Raw genomic sequence first — 22,679 nt, forward strand, 5'->3', positions numbered from 1 at the left:
TCTTTGAAATTCAAGCCTTGAAAGGAAGAAAAAAGATTGAGGTTTGTTAAATGGGAAGTAAAATCACCTAATTAAAAAAAAAGACTTGAATTAAAAAAGAATATAATAAAAAAGGACTTGAATGAAAAAAATAGAGTTGGGGTTGTTGAAAAAAAAAACAATAAAAAAGAGAAATTAAATGAAAAAAAAAAAGAATTAAGATGGTTTACGTTTTATACCTCAAATAGTATTGATAATAATAATTGATAAATATTACAGGATATGGCTTTGTGATGCTTGGTTGAGTGAAATGTTATTTTTTTATTTAGAAAAAGAAAAAGAAAAAAAGAGGCGACCCAACTGAAAGGGGTGTGGTTGGTGTAATTTGCTAGCCGATATTTACAACGAGTGGCGGGCACGCAATGTGAAATCAAAACAAAAAATAAAACATATATAATATATATCCTCAGACTCACTGGATCAGGATTCGGGAAATAAAGGTTCAAACCAGAGGTGAGGAGAGTAATTAAAAAAAAAAAGAGGGAAATAGGAGGCGTAAGAAAGTAATAGATTAAATCAAAGATGAATTGGAGCTGCTCCACCGCCACCACTTGTGGCATTTCTTCTTCCTCCTCCTGCTTTTCTTGCCCGCCCAAAACCCCTTCTTTCCGCTCCGTAATTCGAGCATCTAAAGGTACCTTCCTCTCTTTTCTGCTGCCGCTGCTGGTGGTGCTAATTTGATTTATTATTTATGTATATACAGTGGAACCGTCGGATAAGTCGGTGGAGATAATGAGGAAGTTCTCGGAGCAGTATGCTCGTAAATCCGGAACTTATTTCTGCGTCGATAAAGGAGTCACTTCTGTTGTCATTAAGGTAACAACGATTATCAATATTCCTCTCTTCTTTATTACACTACCACTTACTTAATTTGTTCGCTAATTATGTTTTTCCCTCTTCTTTTTTACCTATTAATTATATGGGCGTTAAAAGTGCTTTTCCACTAGAATCACTAGAATAAAATCCTCCCCTCATCCCTCCAATGCTTAAGTCAATCTCTAACTCCTATGGTGTGGCTTTGGAAAATGGTTTGCTTGAGATTTGGAACTGATTATTCATGACTCTCTATGATCATGTTTGTGGTCCGCATTTAAAATGAATCGCTTCCCTGTGGTGCACTTGTCTGAGTGCTCTTCTGATATGGCTGAGCCATTTTGGTGAACGTCTGAAATCTAGTTGGTGCGTTATTGAAATATTGTAAGTTGATTTTCTTTGGTTATGCTTTCTCTGTTGAGTTTTGATTTTTGAATGAACTATGCTCGTGAAAAGCGGATGCTGTAATTTGACCTTTTGTGTTATGATTTCTCTGCTGACTTTTGATTCTCCACCCTACTGTTTTATTAGTTGAATAAGATTAAACTGACAATTTGCAAAACCATTTTGATATGTAAACAGGGGTTGGCTGACCATAAGGATTCACTGGGTGCACCTCTTTGCCCCTGCAGGTAATATTTTCTACATCATGCTATTTGGTTCAGAATTATCAGCATTTAATTTGTACTTCTAGTGATCTCACGGGGTTGATTATGTCCTGTCATAACTGTCCAAGCTTGATTTTATGGTGAACAGGCATTATGATGACAAAGCTGCAGAGGCTGGGCAGGGCTTTTGGAACTGTCCATGTGTTCCCATGAGAGAGAGGTAGATATACCTGTATCTGTGTGAACTAGTATATCTTTAAATAGATGACTGTTGGTAATTGCAATGCTTCCAAGATCATTTTAGGAAACAACTGTGCATGAATGTCTTTTTTCTCCATCTAGTGGGTGCCTGACAATTGGCATGAGAGCATTTAAACTTTTTCCCTCTGGTAATTTATTGAGGTGAACAGTTTTTCTTTATCTTTTTTGTTTTTGGTAAATCACCATTTTTATTAGAAGGAAAAAAAAATTATACCCATGGCCAATCTAGATTCAACTACAAAGACAGTAGCACATACCATGAATCCACTTCATTATAGCAGCAGCAATGATGGTTATGCCGGGCATCTAGAGCATGCTTACCACAAGTCACTATCCTTGAAATCAAATATTAGTTTGTAGAAACTCAAGAAAATGCTCGCCTAAAAAACAAGCATACTAATCTCCCATCACAATAGGCAACACGTGGGAAGGATAGTACCATAGCAGGATAGCAAGAACAACCAACTGCACCTGCATAGCACCTCTACATCTGCTCAAATTAATTGATTGCCCCATCACAACCATGCTACCAAGTCAGATACTCTCCTAATGCCCTGTTTTTCCAAATCATCTGCTATAGAATTTGCAGCTCTTGGGGTATGCTTAAAGACCACCTCTCTAAAGAACTTAGACAGAACATCTATCTTATTAGCAACCATTTTGGAGGATGAGAATGAGAGAAAGAACTTCTACCTTCCCCACAATCCAAGCAAAAGGATTACTGGAGTCAATTTTGTAAATATAGGAGCCTGGAAGTTAAGTATCTTTATAGTGGGAAGATAGTTTCTGAACCAAGATAAGTGTTAGTGAATGACAACTATTTATGCAGCAGAAATTATTTTGTTAGTATTGAATTAGAGGAAGTATGCCCCTGGGTTATTGAGGAGATACTATGGGAGGTAACATGGTTGCTTGGTTGGTATCCTCATAGTTAAGGAAAATTAAGTGGTCTAAGGGATCTGCAAGAAATAGTGAGATGGTTTTGTATCTTCTTGCTTTTGCTTTTGATCTGGTACCCTTTACGTTAAGGTCTTGCAGAGATCCCCAACCCAAGAGCCACACAGGTATGAGCTTGATTCCACTACTCTTTCTCAATTATGAGGAGGTTGAAGAGGAGTACAAAAACTGGATTAGGGTGGATGACAAGGATACACCCATCTCCTGTCATGTTGAGTGGATGATTATTGGCGGAAACTTTGCTTAAGATAGTTATTAGGCAATGTATTACTCATAATAAAGAATGCTTAGTCTAGCAAATGTAATATCAATAACAGATTTTTAAACTAATTTGAGTGGAATTTTGTGATACACTGATTGGAATCACATACTGGAAGTTTGGTTGGATTGTATTTGCAATCAAGAGCATTAATGGGTCCTAACTAGTGATATGGTTGAAGTTGACAATAATTGGCATTTACCAACAACTTTCCTTAAAACTATGTATTCTTGGATAGATCAGAGAGTAAAAGAGGATACATGTTGTTAAACAGCCTTGAGATGCTACTGTCAATTTAAGCCAAGCACTGACCATAGCTTTTAAAGGATGTACCGGATTATATATGTTGCAATTTTTCATCTTTGTACTTTGGTCAAGGTATTAACCAAATGAAAGGGATGAAGGAAAAGGTTTCAATCAAGTGAATTGAATGCTTAGCTGACACTTCATGTTAGCAGGACTGCTCCTTTCCATGATTTAATTAGGTACTGATTGTAGCAGCCTCTATATAATCACCATCATGTTTTGGTGATATTAATAGCACCGTGGAAAATGTGTAGATCTTCGCCCTTGAAACTTCTTGCGGCCTAGAACTTACAAGAAGAAAACCCTGAAAAACAGTTGAATTTCAACATGTAATATGCTTATACAAATAACTCCTTTCATAAACATAACTGCTTAAGATATCAAAATGCATTCTAGGGTTAAAGTGCTGATCTTTTGTCTTGGCTAAAGAAAAACTCCTTTGTGCCCTTCTTTGACATGTTATCCATATGCATAAAGGACATCTAAATTCTTGCAAGACATAATTTTGAACTCTATACTAGCCTGAACTTTGCTTGAGAGAGGTAATGTCTTCTTTGTTCTTATGTCAAATTGGCATTCATCTATTTGTCCGATGCATGAATTTTTTTACTGTTAACCAGTTCTTCATGCTGCAGGAAGGAGTGCCACTGCATGCTCTTTCTCACTCCAGATAATGATTTTGCTGGAAAGGATCAGGTAATTCTAAATACCTTATTTTGGTTTATTACTAATTAGCCTCTCAAATATAATGTTTTGAAAATTTTGAAGTGGCTGTTGTAATCCTTATAAGTGAATGGAGTTTCTTTGTTTTTCTTATTTGTGAGAGTCATGATAAGAATCTCAAAATTGAGGAACATTTCAGGCGTACATAACACCCACAGTTTTTTGCATGCACCACAAAATAGCCGACACCATAATAAAACAATTTGTTATAAGGGACTTTTAACCACTTCCATTGTGTTTGTTTTGTTGGATTGGAAGATGTCTTATGTTTCAATAATTTTTTTGTACACTTTTCTTTCTAGTAGGATTTCTTTTTTCATAAAAAAAATGACTTGAGTTTTTCATTTTCCCACTTCTAATGCAATTTGATGGTTTTCTTGGTTTGCAGACAATCTCATTGGAAGAAATCAGGGAAACCACAGCAAATATGTGACGTCTTGTGTATTGAATTGCTCACTTAATGAGTTATCGCTTTGCATTTTGCATAAACATTCTGTACTTATCATGTGTATGTATATCATATGCTATACTTGCTAATTGGAAGGGAAAAAAAGAGAGCAAAAAAGACATCTGAGTTCTGAATCTGTACCCCTGACATATTCCACAAAAGCTTTTGCATGGCAATGACTTGTTGACATATATCCGAATAGAGGATGTTCATAGGAAAGTTACATGCCTATCATAGGAGATGAGCCCTAAATTACTGGCCTCGTCACAGCTAAAGAAATCGTTGAGGCTGCATTCAGTATGGGGTCTGTGAAAGCTCCAGGTATGGCATCCCGGGTTTATTCTTCCATAAATTTTGGGACATTGTGGGTAGGTGATGAAGGTAGTCAGATGATTTTGCTATTTGAAAGAGTAGTCCTATTAAAGGACCTAAACCACATCCAGATAGCTTCAATCCCCGAGGTAAAAACCCAGAAACCATACAGTAGTATAGACCAGCCAGTCTGTGAGTTTGTTTTACAAGATGATTTCTAAAACCTTGTCAAGCCGTTTCAAGTAAGGTTGTAGATGGCGTTTAGGCTTTCTCAATGCGCACCAAATATTATTAATTATTAAAAGAAATTAAAACGTGTAGTTTCAATGCGATTATTTTCAGTGTGTTTTTTCTCAGTGATTTTTTTTTAATTTGATTATCAATTTTTTTATTTCATCCTTTTTTTTTGTATTTTTTCTGTTGATAATTTCTATTATTTATATTTCCTTGAGATATTAAAGTTTTAATAAGATTTTAGAGTTTAATTGGAGGTCAATTTAATGAGATGTGGTTTTAATTTGTGCTGTTAGGATATAATTAAAAAAAAATAAGGATCATACTGAGAAAAATAAAATAAAATTGGATGGCTTATCTAAAATTCACCTGCAAAAGTTATATTTAGTTTTTATATTCTACGTTGACTTTGTTTTACATTCCTTATCCCTCAAGTGTTTTTGAATTTTAGTTTTTGTCTAAATTTTTATTTTGTTATTTTTTTTATTTGAAAGAGGAGAGAGAAACTCATTAGAAAGTAAAGAATAAAAGAAAAAGTTGTTAGTTTGCACATTCTGACAATAAAAAAAAGTTATTCTTGATGTCAACATATTCAATTTGAAAAAAAAAAGTTTTATTGAGGTATTTTTTTCTATTATTTATCTTGTTGAAAAAAGGAAATTGGAGTTAAAAAAGAATTTTTTTTCTGGTTTGATTTTGTATTTTTGAAAAAAATTAAAGGTGTTTTGAGTTGTGGTTTAGTGGTTATAAGGATGTTTATTTTGTGTTTTTGCATAAAAATAAGTTTATTTTTTTGGTAAAAAACACTAACTTGATTTTCTGACCACCTTTTTGATATGTTAAAGAACCATCTCAATCCAATAGTTTAAGTTGTTAGGTGAGGTCTTAAAATATAATTTATATTATTCTCTAACACACTCCCTCAAGTGAAAAGCCTTTGAGCTTGAAACTTGCACATACTCACATTACCTTGTGCTTAATTTTTATCAAATAAATAAGGATGGTGAGATTCGAACTCTTGATCACTTGGTCTTCAAGGCTCTGATATCATGTTAAAAAATCATTTCAACCCAATAGCTTAAGCTGTTAGGTGAGGTTTTAAAATATGATTTATATTATTCTTTAACATAATAGTCAAAACTAGGCAAGCAGACAAGCTATCATTGGCTTTTTTAAAAAAGAAATAAGAGGGGTACAACATATATTTACTTTTTTGGAAAAAAAAAAAAAAGGATTTGTAAACTTGGCCTTGCAATCCTAAACATGTGATTTTTTTTTTTTTTTTATGGTTGGGTATGCTAAACCATGCAAGCCTAGGCACTTGACATTTGTTTATCAAGCTCATTATGATTTTTTTTCTCATTTTTATTTAATTTCATTTGATTAAGTGTTATTCAATTTATATTTGGTTTTTTTAATAAGATTTTAGTGTTTTTTTTAATTACCACTCATTTATTCTGTGCATCCTATCGTGATATGTCTTTGTTTTTTCTTAGATTTTATATGTTTTTTATGTGTAATATTTTTTAATTATCAATCACTTATTTTGTGCATCCCTTCGTGATTTGTCTTTGATTTTATCTTTTTGTCTTCTATGTGCAATTTTTATTTATTATCACATGATTACATATAAAAACAGACTTAAAAAAAGTTGTATATTATTTTTATATTTCTTAATACATCCAGGCATAATAATGAAAACAAAAACTTTTTTATTAAAATTTTCTTCCATGATTCTGAAAATATTTTGCTTCAAAAATAAATATTCTAATAAATAAATTATCAATAAATGAATCATTTTAATAGGATAATGAAGTTTTAATTAAAAAGATGCATTTTTTTTTATCCTTATTCTAGATTGTCTAAAGTCTTTTGGATATTTATTTAGATTGCTTTTGATTTTTATTAGACGAAGTACATTGCTAAAAAAATTATATTTTTTGGTTGAGAAAAATAATTTAATAAGAGAAAAAAGGATTATAATAGCAAAATGATACCTCTAAAGAATTGTTCTGCTTTAAACAAAAGGTTTATCTATGAACACTCATTTTTGTTTATGATTGAAAATTATCTTTCTACTTCACATACTAGTTTTTGGGTATTGAATATAAGATATGGTTATCATATTTGCAATATTGTGCAATAACTAAAGAAAAATAAACGATTGTGTAAAGACAAAGTGGACCTATGTGTTGGCAATGAGCAAGAGTTACTGCATTAATTATAGGAATTTATTGTTTAACTTTTTCAAGTGGGTTGATACTATAACTTGATAATTATTATTTTGTTTTAGTACTTTCTATAAATATCATATTCATTTCTTACTTAGCTTTGGATGTATTTAAATTTATTATCGATAGAAAATGTTGCTCTTTATATAATAATAATGTTTATTAAAGATTTGATATTTATACAAATTATTTGTATATACTTGATTTAAAAATATCTATGTTCAATATAAACAACAATAAAAAACAAATTAGATAATCAATATTCATGTTATTTATGATATTGTAGATTAAATCATATCAATAAACTGAGAATCATCAAGTTACATAAAAAAATAATATTTTGATCATATTGATTATGAGTCATATGAAACTTGTGAAGTTTGTTTATTAAGTAAGATGATCAAAATACTTTTTTACTGAAAAAAGCGAAAGACTTAATGAATTGTTAGGTCTAATACATATGTATATGGACTGATAATGATTTGTGCTATAAATGGATATATATATCTCATCACATTTACTTATGACCATTCTAGATATGATTATATGTATTTGGTGAAACTAAAGTCATAATCATTTAAAATGTTTAAAGAATTTAGAAGGGAAGTTGAAAAATAAACTAGAAAAAATATCAAGATAATTCGACTAGATCAAAATGGTAAATATTTAAGCCAAGAATTTCTAAATTATCTAAACAAAGTTAGGATTATTTCACAATGTACCTCTCTTGGAGCAACACAACATAATGAAGTTATTGAAAGGAGAAATTGTATTATATTGGATATGGTACGGTCCGTGATGAGCTATTTAGACATTCCATCATTTTTTTTAGGTTATGCCGTATAACTTATCGCTTACCTTTAAATTAGGTTTCTAATAAAATATATTGATGAGATTCTATATGAGATATGAAAAGGTATGAGATTGAACTTATCATGCTTAAAGATTATGGAATCTGATACAATGTGAAGCGTATTTTATTTGAAAAACTAGGAGTTAAGTCAAATATATATAAGTTTGTGAGACATTCAAAAGAAACTATTGGACCAAGTGCTGAACCTAGCCCTTTGCTCTTTCATTTTCTTTTTCTTTTTAGTTTTTTCCCTTTTTTTCTTTGTTTTTTTTACCCTCCCAAAAATGTTTACTAGAATCACTCACTCTTCATTTTTGACATGATTTTTAAATACTATTATAAATTTTTAATTGAATTCTAATAATTTTTTTTTCCAATTATTATTTATCTAATATGAAAATACTACTGCTGCTGCTGCTGCTAATAATAATAATAATAATATTATCTACTACTACTACAAATATTAACCATCTAGGTGGTGACCAAGTGGTAAGAGTTTGGGACCAAGAGGTTTGCCCCCTCTGTGGTCTCAGGTTCGAGCCCTGTGGTTGCTCATATGATGGCCACTGGAGGCTTACATGATCGTTAACTTCAGGGCCCGTGGGATTAGTCGAGGTGCGCGCAAGCTGGCCCGGACACCCACGTTAAACAAAAAAAAAAAAAAACTAAAAAAAAAATAAAATGTTGAAAATTTGATTAAAATGGGTGTTTTATTATTATAATTTTTAAATATATTTTAAACATATTTTTATCACATTTATGATTTTTTAAGTTTTCAAAATATAAACATACTATTTTGATACTTGCTTTAACAATCATAAAATGTTTATTTCTCAACATAAACAATGATTTTAGTTAAATTGGTTAAGATAGACAAGACATACATCAATAGAAAAATTTATCATGATGAAAAAATTTCAAAACAAATGTATTTTGTAGGTTAATGCCTATGCTGAAGAATTTCTTGACCTCCAAAAAATTTTCAAAACGATTTTATTTTCAAGGTTAACAACACTGAACAATATTTTTTTTACTAGGTCCCCCACAACATAGTGCGGGCATACAAATTAATTTCATGCTAAACAAAACATGGTCAAACTACCAAACCATATAGCCAACTAGCAATCAAATAAACAAACCTTGGTCTAAGATTATTACCAAACAACACAATCTAGAGACAAGAAAGCCTATTATTAAAAGGATACAAGAAAAAGAACATGTAAAGAGTGGAATGTAGAATTTGGCAATCAGGAAGTGAAGTGGACGAGGGGGGGAGAGAGGGAGGTCACTCTGGGTTTATAGAATCTGGTCTCTGAAACGAAGCAATTATTTTATAGATTAATTTATTTTTTATTTGGACAAAATTTAATGAGAAGATTGAGATCCTATCATGCCATGATGTTTATTAAATCTAAATCTTTAATTCAACTTGAATAGATATGATTTAATGCACAATAACATCTTAACTCCTCATTATTTTATTTCTTTCACAGTTCAACTTCAAATTATTGAATTAAACTTGAAATATGACAGATAGATGAAGTCCCTAAAAGACGCAGATCGAGAGAAAGAGCACGGCGGATATGCCAATAGCAGTTCCCTTATTATTAACCAGAGAGGGCTTCCGGGCACCATGTCGGGGCTTAAATCCGTCGACATTCAAAGGACTTAAGAGTTGCAGGTGGGCTGGGGCAGAAATTTTGGCCAGACCATCATCAATACTGCTCAAATTAGTTTAGCTTGAGTAGGAATTATGGCAGGCAACAACTCTAGCCACTCTCATATTGGAATACAGAGATGAAGCAGAACCAAAAGCACAAGCAATTTTCACAGAGACTGAAATAATATATAATAAAGCTTTGATATCATATAAATTATCATGCTCCTCCAACTGGTGCAAACATTGGTATACATAGATTATCAAGAAAAAGAAAGAATTGTAATAGGAAAAACAAAACACCATGCATCATCTAAAATCACTCTCTTCTCAATCACAATCAATAATTAAAAATATGGAAAAGAGAGGGGTGAGTTAATTAATGGCATCACACCTGCGCCTAATCTCGCCTCTCCTCCCAGTCTTGATCCCATAAACACTTAGCTTCTCCATGGCTCTTGCAAAATCCTGAAAGAATTTCTTCTCATCCTTGGCATAAATCTCCACAAAAGGATTTGTCATTGGGTTGTTATATAACCCATGATCTGACTCTAATAGCCCCAACCCTTTACCCAAATTATCAAAATACTTATTATCAAAGTTATTTGGTGTCATTATATCATTGAACACCGACAGAGTTGGGTTCTTTGGATAATCCGCACAAGCATTTCGCAACGCCTGAACAAATCTCTGATTATAATGCGTGTCGTTATACAAATAACTCTTGAACTCCTTGCAATGAGAGAAACCAATTGTATGAGCACCGCTCAGTGCCACCATTTCTTGGACACTGAAACCTTTAACAGCAAACAAGCTGATAATTTTAGACATAGGCATGGTGGGTCTTGGCAGATTTCCTTCAACATAAGAAGATTTACTGATGCGGTAATCTTTGCGCCCGAGGAGGACATTGTAGTAAGGGCCACCGACCATGGTTACGAGATCACGGGTGGCGATGGTGAGGATGTCGGCGCAGGAGACGGTGTTGGGGCAGGAGAGCTCGAGGGCGGTCTTGGCGCGAGTGACAAGGTCGAAGGCGTCGCCGGGTAAGGAAAGGTTGATGTCAGCATCACGCTCGGCGGAGTTGAAAGGGGTGGAGGAGATGAGGATGGAGGCATCGCAGCCATTGGGTAAGCAGTCATGGAAGAAGAGGCGGAGAGTGCCAGCTGCGGTGCTGGGGCTGGTGATCTGCTTGCTGGTTACTGTTTCTTGAATGATTTTGTTGAAGTTTGGACAGGATTTGGAGTAGTAGTTGTAGGAGAGTCTGGACTGGGAGGGGTATATGAGAGAAGAGAAGGAAATGAGAATAAGGAAAAATCGCTCCTTTGGCATTGCCATGCTGCTAATTACTCCTTCTCCAGAGAGAAAGGGGGCCTGGTGGTGGTGTGGCGGCGCTTTTTAGCTGCAAAATGAGCAAGCAGCTAAGTGTTATTCTGAATGGGAAAGTACTCAAGGGACTGGGGTAGATGGCAGTATTTTACTAAACCTTTTACTTCTGGCTTTTGAGTGAGAGAGAGAGAAGAGGGAGCACGCGCCACTCTCTTCACCACCAATCACGGGATGCATGCTCCAAGGAACGCCAACTAAGATGAGTACATTGCGTGCCTCCCTCTCATTAAATAAAAATAGAAGAGAGATTAGAGTGTTTTTAGGTTTTATATATATATATATATATATATAATTTAAATTAATATTTTTAAATTATTTTAATATATTGATATTAAAAATAATTTTTTAAAACTAAAAATTATTTTTTAAAACTAAAAAATATTATTTTAAAATATTTTTAAGTGAAAAATATTTTAAAAAGCGACTGCAATTATATTTTCAAACATCTTCTTAGTATTATTATTAGAGTAATTTAACGGTACTTGATTAATATCCTATTAGTTATTTTTAAAATTTTTTTATTTTTTTAATAATGTATTTTTTTTATTTTTTATTTTGATATATGTTTTTAAAGCAAATTACAAAAAAATAATAGATAAAATATTATTAATTATTCATTAAGCACTGGTATAGATTTTTTTATAAGTATAAATATATGGATGTATTTTAATTTTAGTAAAAGGATGCATGCATGTGGTTTGGTTCATTAAAAACAGGAATTCCTTTAATTTTGTCAAATCAATTTTCCTCATATTTGTATTGATTCTAATTTCATATAAAATAAAATTGAACACAAATTCTAAAAACTAATAAAAAAATTATTTACTATTTTTTATTTAATTATCATTGGAATTTTTTAAAAAAAATCATACATAACTAATTTCAAATTATTTATGTAGGATTTTTTCTACATTATTTTATAAAGTAAAAAAATTAGAGAATCGAGTAAGAATTTTTTTTTTTTGAATTTTTATTGTATTCTTTTAATCTTTTCTAGCCCATCTTATAATTAATTTACCAGTTGATGTTTTCTATTTAGGAAAAATGTTTTGTTTTATAAAGTCAAGAATAAGAAAACAATTATGAATTATTGCTGGATTTTTGTATCTTTTGAATTTTTTAATTTATTTATAAGTAAACCTTAATAAATAAATAAAATTTACGAAAAAAATAAGAAAAAAAAATATAAAACACGTTTATAAAAGAAGAGGAAAGATCACAATAAAGGGCAATCCAGCCATTTAAACCTTCCATCCAATCTTACTAGCTGTGATAACCTATGATTGGGCCAAGCCCAGGAGACTAGTTAGAGTTGTGTTGATGGGTTTGTCTCACAAAGCCCAAACAATTATTTGCTAATGGAGGATTGATTTGAGGCCCATAAGTGGAGAGGAACTGTGACAGTCAGAAGAGAGAGAAGCACGTGACTATTCTCTCAATAATTGGGAAAGAGGTTGATATCGGAGCGTGAAAAGAGCAAGATGTCGGCGCTGGAGGAGCATGGCGGTGGGCATTTACAAGGCGGCACGGAGCAGAGGAAACAATCAACATAATTTGCAAACTGTAAGAAGCTTTCCTACCTCTTTCTCCCATGTTTCTGTACACTTGAAGTTCGTGAAGCTCTATCTATACCAACATTGGATTCCACTCTGGGTATCCTCTGCCATTGAATCTCTACGTGAACACACGCATCAATGGATTGGAGATCACGTTTTGCACTGTAATTTTGTAAATTTTTAATTCTTTTATATTTTTAATTCTTTTTTTATTTTTGGATCTATTAATCTTAAGAACAAATTTTAAAAAATATTATTTTAATTTATTTCTAAAAATAACATTTTAAAAACAATTTCTATTATTGGTCTATTTGGAATTGTAGTTGCGCTTCAAAGTGCTTTTTATTTATAAATACATTAAAATGATATTTTTTTATTTTTTAAAAATTATTTTTGAGATCAGCACATAAAAACAATCTAAACACATAAAAAATATTAATTTTTAATAAAAAAAATTAAAATTTTTAAAAACACGGATTAAACCTCGTTTTCAAACTTTCTCCTCCACTCATGCCTCTCAAGCCCGCTCAATTTATCCAAATTTGTAAATCACCGAGGAATATGAGTTGCCCTTTTAACCTTGAGTAATTAAAGTTGAAGTCTTGCTTTCATTAATTGTTGTTTAATTCTATAGAAGTAGTAGCACAAACATATATGTAGGTTGCAATAAAGCTTGAAAAGAATAGATTATCAATTTGATTCTCGGACATGTGGTAGGGTTGGGTTTGTTTCAAAGCCAAGTTGATTTCATGCAATTTTAGACCTTATAATTCAATTTCCATACATGTCATTCATGTATACTACAATTAGTTTTTTTTTTTAACTAGATTAAATACTAAAAGGTAATTATTTTATTATTATAATAAATACTAAAATGTGTGGGAAATACATTTTCGATGGTCCAAAATGTTTTTCTTATTCTACCCCTCTCAAAAACACCCAATTAAATAGCTTTTGGGGTATTTTTATCATTTTAGAGGGGTTTATTTATCATTACCATATTTATACGAAATAGATCATTCTTTTTATGTATGTTTTGCATAGTAAAATGACTTCACCACAAATAATTTTTTTTAAAAAATTGGTGCAAAGGGGCCTTTTTATCCTTTTGATTTTATATACATAATAAAATGACTAAATTACCCATAAAATGTTTAGTCTTATTTCACTAATGATCAGGGACATTTTGGTATTTTTAGAATGGTGTTTCACCCGGTGGAGGAGCTTCATTGAAATTTTAATTTTTAATGTAAAATAAAGTTACTTAACTACCCTCGAGATAAAAAAAATAAATTAAAGCTTTTTTGCAGGGATGTTTTTGTCTTTTGATCTCGACTTTTTTTTTTTGTTATTCTCAAGAGGGCTAAAGAGCCCTTTGGACTTTTAGTAAAATATAAAATATTAAAAAGAAAAAGAAAAAAGGTTGATGGCATGTGTATGGCACGCACCAGGAAATGAACGGTGCATGCGGCAGTGTCCTGTGATCAAACACCGCCCTCAAAGGTGGCGTTGAAAGCGTGTCAAAGTCCTCTATATGATGGTGTGACATGTATGCGCGACAAAGCTCTGTTTGGGCTCTAATAAACTTTTTTCTCCTTCCTCTTTTCTTTTCTCCTTGCTAGAGTATTGGTGTGTCATATCATTTATTTTTTATATCCAGTTTAATCCCAATTCTTTTGATTATTATATTTTGATATTTCATTGTTTTTTTCATTTTTCATGTCAAGTTTGGTCCTTATTACTTTGATATTTCATTTCCCTTTTACTATTTTTTTAAATTCATCCCTAAGCATTTATTTTAAATTTATTTTTATATCAAATCTGGTCTACATTGTTTTTATTGTTGTTTGTTTTGTATTGAATTTTTTTTTATTGTATTTCTTCCAATTTAATCCATTGGCATCTTTTTTGTTGAGAATTTTTCTTTGTTGTTTTTTTCCTTTCTATAAAGTTAGTTCCTATTTCATGGCTAGGGTCATAGGTTTTGAAGGTTAACCCAGATTGACTTTGATTTTTTAGGTCTTCTTATAAAATTTATTTATTTTCAATTTTATTCTTCAATATTTAATTTTGTTTTGAATTGGTATTTATGCTTGTTTTTCACTTTCATTTAATAGGAGTTATCTCAACCCAGGTTGACTTGGTTTTTTTTACATAGTTTTTTTTAAATTAATATTTTTAGTTTGATCTCTAAATATTTTTTTATTGATAATTTTACTTCATTATTATTGGTTTTGCCTTTTATGTGTTATCTTTATTGGTATATTTTCTTTGTTTTAAGAATAAAATAATTATTTTATTCATGACTTCATAAGTCATGGATAAAAAAATTAATTAAATTATTTATTTTATAAGCTAAGTGTTGTAAAATAAGTTTTATTTATTTTAAAAAAATAAATAAATACATAATTTTAATTTATCTCATAAATATAATACAATATTTTATTGTTAAAAAAAGATTTTATAGACCTTTTGAAATAATTATTTTTTGTTTTATAAAAAATAATTAATTATTTGTTTTATTCAATTTTATTCTTAAATTGCTAGAGATATCATGGGATTTAAAGGAAATAATAAAGGTGGTTTGGAAAGAATAGTTGAATAAGTCCTTACCAATGGAATGGAATAGGACAAGTTTTGGCCTCGGAGTTTTGGCATGCATTGCGCACTCTCTCTCTTTTCTTTCCTCCAAAATATCTATTGATTTAAAAAATAAAAATAAAATAAAAAAGGGATTTGTTTATAAAAATGTCGGTGAAAGATGTCTGGTTGTTCTTTTGCCGCAACAAAAACAAGGCATAGGACACGGGTCTTTAATTTTATTTAATATTGATCTGATGAATTAAGAAGAATAAATTAATCTAAATATTAATTTCAAAATTCAAATTTAAAAAATCAGAAAATGAATAAATTTTCTTGAACCCTTGAATTCCACAAATCAACAACTATCATGTGGCCAGATCAGAAAGAAGAGGAGCACCGCAAAGAAAAGATGCAAGAAAAGCGTTCTAAAGTCTACACCGCAAAGATTAGGGGACATGTGCATGTGCACAGGCAGTCCCACCTAAAGCATTCATGTGGGGTTCCTAGAACTTTCCAAATTAACAGCTAACTCGGCATCCAGCCATGCAACACAGCTAGGAAATTAGATGAATCAGGGTTCAAGGCCCACGGTTTCCTGCTACCTGCAGCTGTGAATTGGTGGCGTTTCTCTGTCGTCGTCTCCTCCTTTTTTTCTCGATGGTAGGCTGGGATGGATCTAGAAAAACTATATATATATAAGTAAAAAAAAAAACAAAATCAAATTTTATTTTAATAAGTTAAATAATTATAATAAAACAAATTCTTAATTTTCATATATAGTATCTTATTACATTCTAATAAATACCAAAGGTTAAAAATATTTAATATAGATGTCGCATGTGTGCAGCGTCATTGGCGAATATTCCACTTCAATCAATGTAGCTATCTGGCAAATATGGGAAGACAATGAATTCTTATCTTTTATCAGTGGAAAGCGGGAAAGGAAGTCGCCACTTAGTATTTTGGTCACTAGAAACCCTAATTGGTCTCAGAGATCAAGTACGGGGACTGGTTGCGTAAATGGAAGGTATTAACACCTCAAATACGCCATATCTAAGGTAAGCTTCATTGTTTAATTATCTGGAAAAAAAAACTAAGGTCTTGTCGTGTTTTCTAAATGGTGATCTATCTAAGGGTTAAGAAAGTTCTTATCCGTAAGAAGATCCTTATCTTATCGGGTAAAAGTCTATTCGTTCTAATGTCTATAAAAGAAACTACCTTTTTAATATCAGGAATACGTTTTACGTATAAATTCGTAATCCTAGATACTAAAAGAAAAAAAAATATATTTTTTGGGTATTTTTGAAATATTGGCCTAGTTTTCATGGTTTTAATAAACTTGTTATTAAAGCCAAAATACATGCTAAAACATATATATTCTTTTGTTGTATGAAAATACGATGTGATGATTTTTTTTTAATCTTTGAGAGACTGGGCCCTATGCATGAAAACAAAATGTATTTTTATTTGTTTTATAATTTTTTGCAATGTTTTGACAAAAATCGGGAATTTTAATATTGGATTTGTATCTTTATGGTATAAAAATACAAACCAATATTACTCAAAATAGATAGAAAAATACAGGAGAAAATCATAAAAAAATTTTAGAAAGATTTTTTGGAATTTTTTTTAAATGAACAGTGGATTACTCTTCACTGTTCACATGCAACGTGAACAGTGGAGACCACCAAAGAAGAAGAAGAAGAAGAAGAAGAAGAAAGGGAAGCGGAAGGAGACTAACCTGCGGTGGAAGCTTGGTTGCGACAAGGAGGTTCGGCCGGTGGCTCAGTAGGCTTCGGTAAAGGGAATGGTGGCCGGTGGTAGTTGTTGGTGACAAAAGAAGAAAAGTTGCAAAGGAGAGAGGCTCGGCGGTGCGTTCACTATATGAGGTGGTCGGGCGGTTGATTGTGATGGAGATGGAGGTGTTCAAGCTGGTGGTGATGATGCTGGTGGCTGAACGCCGCGATGGAGAGAGAGAGAGAGAGAGGGTTCTGTTGGCAGCAGAAATCGGGTTAGGGAGGCTATTTTTTTGCTATCTTTGGACCCAAATTTCTCCACCCATGGAGCATGAAGATCAAATCTATTTATAGGCAGTGGAAGAGGGACACTTTGTCTTTTCTGGTGCAAAATCTTAGCCCTTGGTTCAACTCGAAAGCATCCCAACCATTGGCTCAAAGTAGCAATGATGAACTGTCAGTTCTGTGCAGGAAAAATGGTTGGTCGGGTTGGCCATTTTGGGGCGATGCCACTGCCTCTACAACCTCGATCAGCTTGAATGGTTTATACTAGCGTGTAGTCAGGTGTCAGGGGATCGTTTTCGTGCAGGTTTCATTTAATTTGGGGAAGAAACGAGGCGTCAAACGCCTTAGGAAGGAGGCCCCTCGAGCAGCCTTGCTGGAGAAGAAGATGAATAGTAACTTTTTTACCAATTACGCTTTAGTCCTTCAATTTGTGATTTATCTCTAATTACACCCCTGATGAACTTCAACTCAAACCCCAGATTTCAGTGCCCTTTTCCCTTTGGTTCATGGTTCTTAATTTATTCAATTAAGTCCCTAATTGGCCATCAAACTTCAATATTTATGTAATTAAGCCCCTGATTTGACCAAATTAACTCTAAAAAATTCTAATTTGACCCCAGAACTTTAATTTATTCCAATTAAAGCCCAAATTGACTTTAAAAATAAATTTTCTTGCAATCAAACCCTCCATAAATTCAATTAAATCTCCAATAAAATTTATTTTTGGACAGTTCTTCTTCAATTTGAATTTTCCTTGTCAACGAGGCTCTTCATCTGTAAAAAATATATTGTTAAATTTTAATCTTTGAATTTTTGAGCCTCCTTAACCAATTTCTAGCCATTTTCTGGTGCTTCGACATCCTCTTCTCACTATTATTGTTTTTTGGATTTTGTTTAGTTCGAATATATTTTTTTTATTTTTGGAAGAGAAAAAGTGAATTTTGGGGAATAACCCAAAAATAGGTTATGACAATAGACATAAAAAAAATAAATAGATCTAAATTAAGTCATCTTCGATGATTTTTTATTGAGCGAAACTCATCCATAATAATATATATTGTGAAGTTTATAGTAATCTCTTTTTCTATATAGACAAATAAATTGTCAGCAAGAAAAACATCATTTATTTTGCTACGGAGCCCTGTTTTCATCAACTTCATTGTAGAAAAAACTCGTTTTGCATTTGTCATAAATACATGAAGAGTTAGGATTAATCGAATTAATATATCAAATAATTGATAGTTTTTTTTTTATTTTCTAGAAGTTGTCATTGCTCTATATAACTCAGAAATAGCAGTCAATTTCTGAAACTTTAGATAATTTAGTACATCAAACTCATAATGTTGGAATTAAAACCTCAAATGAGGTTTCTCTTGCCCACTAGAATCTTTGGGATAAAAGTTTTCATCCAAATTGCATGCATCATTAACATTGAATGAGCTATAAGAATCTTAAGGATATAACGTCAAACTAGCTCAACTATTTGATAACAAAATCTGTTATTTAACCCTTATAATTGAAAATTAATAGCAATTATAAATATATTAACTTTGAAATGATGTTCTAAAATTATGAGAACTTCAGTTTGATAATGAGACCTGCCACGTGCTCTTATATATTGTGTTTTCAAATTAGGAATATCAATATCATTTTGTGCACGAAATGCTTTAACATTTTGAAGTAAAGGTTCTTAACCATCATCCCGTAACTCTTGAATCAATGACTTCATAGTTGAAACTAAACTTATGGCATTGACAAAATCTTGATCTTGTTGCTGCAAAGATTGATATAAAACATTAGTAATTCCTATAATTTGTTTCATCATATGCAATATGAAAAATAATTCAAAATATGTTAATGCCAAGTAAGTTGTTTTCACAACTCCTCTTTAAGAATAATTTGCTCCATCTTTAGAGACAATATTAATAAATTTACTAGTTGCACTAAACATCCTTAACAAGCTACCAAGTGATGGAAAATGAGAACATCATCGAGTATCACCAGATTGTTGTAAGGTACCAATATTGTTTACTCCTTTTCCTGTCTCTATTTCATCTTGATCATTCTTATTGTTGGTTTTAATTGTTTGAGCAAGTTGTAATTCGTTATTCTCTAGATGCAATAATAAGAGCTAATTATAACCTATGAGCTAGGCAATGTATATAATAAGCAAAATGACAATCTTTATGAAACAAAGCTTGTAGTCCATCCCACTTACCCCATATATTGTTTATATCATGATATCCTTGGCCCTGAATACAAAAGCATTTAATCCAGACCTTCTTGTTGACTTTCCAAAATGGTAGTAAAGTAGACAAAATATAGCATTCACTATATTTAAGTACTTTAGCCAATTTAGATATGCTTTAAACTAAGAAGCTCGAAATCAACAATGATGATTCTCATATTTTGAAAAAGAATACTAAGAAAGGATAGGTTGAAATGGACCAACTTTAAGATAAACACGATGGATTTTTGATATTTGGTTACAGGAAAATTCAACATCATTGGACATAGTCTTGGACTATGTTCTAAAAAAATAACATTCATTTCTTCATGCTAATGTTTTGGCTTTTAGAAGGATGTTCACTGAGTTCCTCAAATTCATGAGTTATTTTGTCAAGATCCCGGGAAGAAGTTGCCATGTTTCAATAGTAACTATAACAAATGCATTATTTTCTAGGAGATTGACATATTATTTCTTAAAAAAAGAGTTTAGAGTTCTTTGTTTCCACATCTCTACTCTTAAAACTTAATTCAAGATAGAGTAAACCTAAAAATATCATTATTATTATTTCAAGAAATCAAAATCAAAATAAAACTAATACATTATAATTGTTTATATAACTGATTTCATCATACAATTCTTCACTTAAAAATAGCGGCGATGCAACATCCCTTTCAATACTTGGTGGTGGTATTGGTTCTAAACTGGAATAACTGTTTTTTAAAAGGTTTGTTTTGGCTGATTATGGAAAGAAATTGTAGTTGGGGAAAGAAACTTTGATGTATTATTTGCTTTGTTCAATAGACCCAGAGAGACAATGGAAATTAAATATAGATTTAGGTTATATTATTTATAAAGATGCTTTTATATTTTAATCAAAATTAAAATTTTGTATTAACCCATGTATAGTGAAATATTTTAAAACAAGAGGAAATATATTATCATATTCAAGTTTTTAGAAGGTTAGAGTAATTTTTAAAAGAAGAAATTGGAACATATAAAAGAGAAATGTGAAGTATATGTCTTTTGACTCAGAACTATATATATATATATATATATATATATATATATATATATATATATATATATATATTAGCTAGTTAGTTAGATTTCAATTTTAAGACTTAAAGAAAATCTGAAGGAACTAATTTAACTGCATTATAAATATTTAAGACATATACTTTGCATGAGTGATGATACTTTTCCATGTTATATTTAAGACATTTTTAGAAGTCGATCCCTTAACATAAACTCTATTATTATATGTCATTTTACCCTGACCATACTCTTTAGTATGAAAAACATGTTCATTGATGAAATACTCGTTATACCACTTTACCTTTCTTTCAGGACTTATACATTGTAAATTCAAAGTAACATTGGTATTCCCTCCCAATTAATAAACCTGATACATAAATTACAACCATTAACAGTTAACGAGAAATATGTAATGAAAATTAAGTATTCCTAAAGATAAGAATGATTAAACAATCCTTATATGTGTTCTGAACCATGTGAAAAATTATTCATCTTGTAATTGAAAGATTTGAGATTTAGTAGTGAGCTGTGAGTTTTGGAATAGTAAAAATTGACGATGTTGCCTATGAGGAATTATTCAATCTACTAGTTTATTATAGTATAAGAGATAATTTTTTCAAAAGTAACAACATTGTTGATTATTATACTTACTTAATAAAAGATTTTAATTCATCACAGTTAAATAACATATAATTATATGCATGTCTGAATTTAATTTTTATCAAATATCTTCCCCTCACAACATTTTTTTTTTACAGGTCGTCCAGGAAGAGAGAATATTGACAAGTTCTCACTTAAAGGCATGCCCCCATAATCTTTATGTCTTAAAACACAGTTGATTCTTATTCTCAAATGAGGTTCAAAATAGTACGAGATAAATGTTAAAATCTCTTCAACAATATAAGCCTCACATATCGAAACCTCAACATGCGCTTTGTTTTTTACTTTTCTCTTAAGGTTGAACAAGTACCTTCATGAAATTAGATGAATGTTTTGAGTTAAAAAAAAATACAATAGAAATTTAATTAGGATGCATATATAATCCTTAACATTTTGAATGGATACATCCATCCATACTGGATTGGGCCTTTAATCCTTAACATTTTGAATGGATACATCCATCCATACTGGATTGGGCCTTTAACTTTTTCATCAAACGATAAATGTATGGTAAGCTAGTGGAATGAATGTTCGTATAAACACGTGGCAGTCATGACTCTTCATTGCATGCAATATGTAATTCTCCAAATTCACCAATTTAGATATGTTCGAAGCCTTTCCATCATGAAAACACAAACTCTTAAGCCATTGGTAGACTCTTCATTGCATGCAATATGTAATTCTCCAAATTCACCAATTTAGATATGTTCGATGCCTTTCCATCATGAAAACACAAACTCTTAAGCTATTGGTAGATAAGTAACTGTGCATTCTTATTTAAGGCAAAGCTAGCTTTGGGTTTTGCTACTCATGATCTATCATATACCAACTCTATATTTTTATGGTGAAAAAAAAAATATATCCATTATAGCCTTCATGTTGTCCTTTGTTTTTCCTTTCAAGTCCATAACAGTGTTAAAAATATTTTCAAACATGTTCTTTTCAATGTGCATGAAATCAAGGTTATGATAAAGGAGATTGATCTTCCAATAAGAAAGCTCTTAGAAAATACTTTATTTTACCTAATTGTGTGTCACACTAAAACCATGAAACTTCTGCTTGCCGGATTGAAAACCAAACATAATGTCATCGTACTGCGACACCACATCATACAATTCTTCACCTGATGGTAGCGACGGTACAACATCCCTTTCAACTCTACCAACAAAGAAGTCATTTTTATTTTTTTGTACTTGTGTTCCATTATCAAGAATTGCCGGTGGAAATAAAAAAAAGATGTTTTACCACTATTTTTTAATGTGAAGGCCTTGTTATTTTTATACAGTTTGAACATGTTAATTTTCTATGTATCCTTTTAACTAGATTCTCGTAGTGTTAAAAAAAAAACTTTCAAGCATTAAGTTTATACTTGATTTGGAAAGATAAAATTCAATTTTATTGCTTAAAATAAATTGAAACTTCAAGGACTAAATTTGAATGTGAAACAAATATGTAACCTTTTTAACTATTCATGAGGTATATTTTTTTAAAAAAGTTTTGGTCC

General features: G+C 31.3%; 2 protein-coding genes across 2 annotated transcripts; one reads left to right on the forward strand and one right to left on the reverse strand.

Moving 5' to 3' along the window:
- The first annotated feature begins 411 nt into the window (after positions 1-411).
- On the forward strand, positions 412-4,605 carry LOC7496819 (ferredoxin-thioredoxin reductase catalytic chain, chloroplastic). Its single transcript, XM_002299987.4, has 6 exons — positions 412-673; positions 743-855; positions 1,435-1,484; positions 1,609-1,680; positions 3,879-3,939; positions 4,355-4,605. The coding sequence occupies exons 1-6, from the start codon at positions 562-564 to the stop codon at positions 4,397-4,399; spliced, it is 453 nt and encodes a 150-aa protein (XP_002300023.3). The 5' UTR covers positions 412-561; the 3' UTR covers positions 4,400-4,605.
- Positions 4,606-9,891: 5,286 nt separating this feature from the next.
- On the reverse strand, positions 9,892-11,327 carry LOC7487842 (peroxidase 31). Its single transcript, XM_002298480.4, has 2 exons — positions 11,188-11,327; positions 9,892-11,103 (listed from the first exon to the last, which is right to left on the reverse strand). Exon 2 carries the CDS (start codon positions 11,037-11,039, stop codon positions 10,077-10,079), a length of 963 nt encoding a protein of 320 aa, XP_002298516.2. The 5' UTR covers positions 11,040-11,103; positions 11,188-11,327; the 3' UTR covers positions 9,892-10,076.
- Between the last annotated feature and the right edge of the window lie 11,352 nt (positions 11,328-22,679).

Source organism: Populus trichocarpa, chromosome 1 (assembly GCF_000002775.5).
Source record: "Populus trichocarpa isolate Nisqually-1 chromosome 1, P.trichocarpa_v4.1, whole genome shotgun sequence".
In the NCBI taxonomy this organism is placed as follows: Eukaryota; Viridiplantae; Streptophyta; class Magnoliopsida; order Malpighiales; family Salicaceae; genus Populus; species Populus trichocarpa.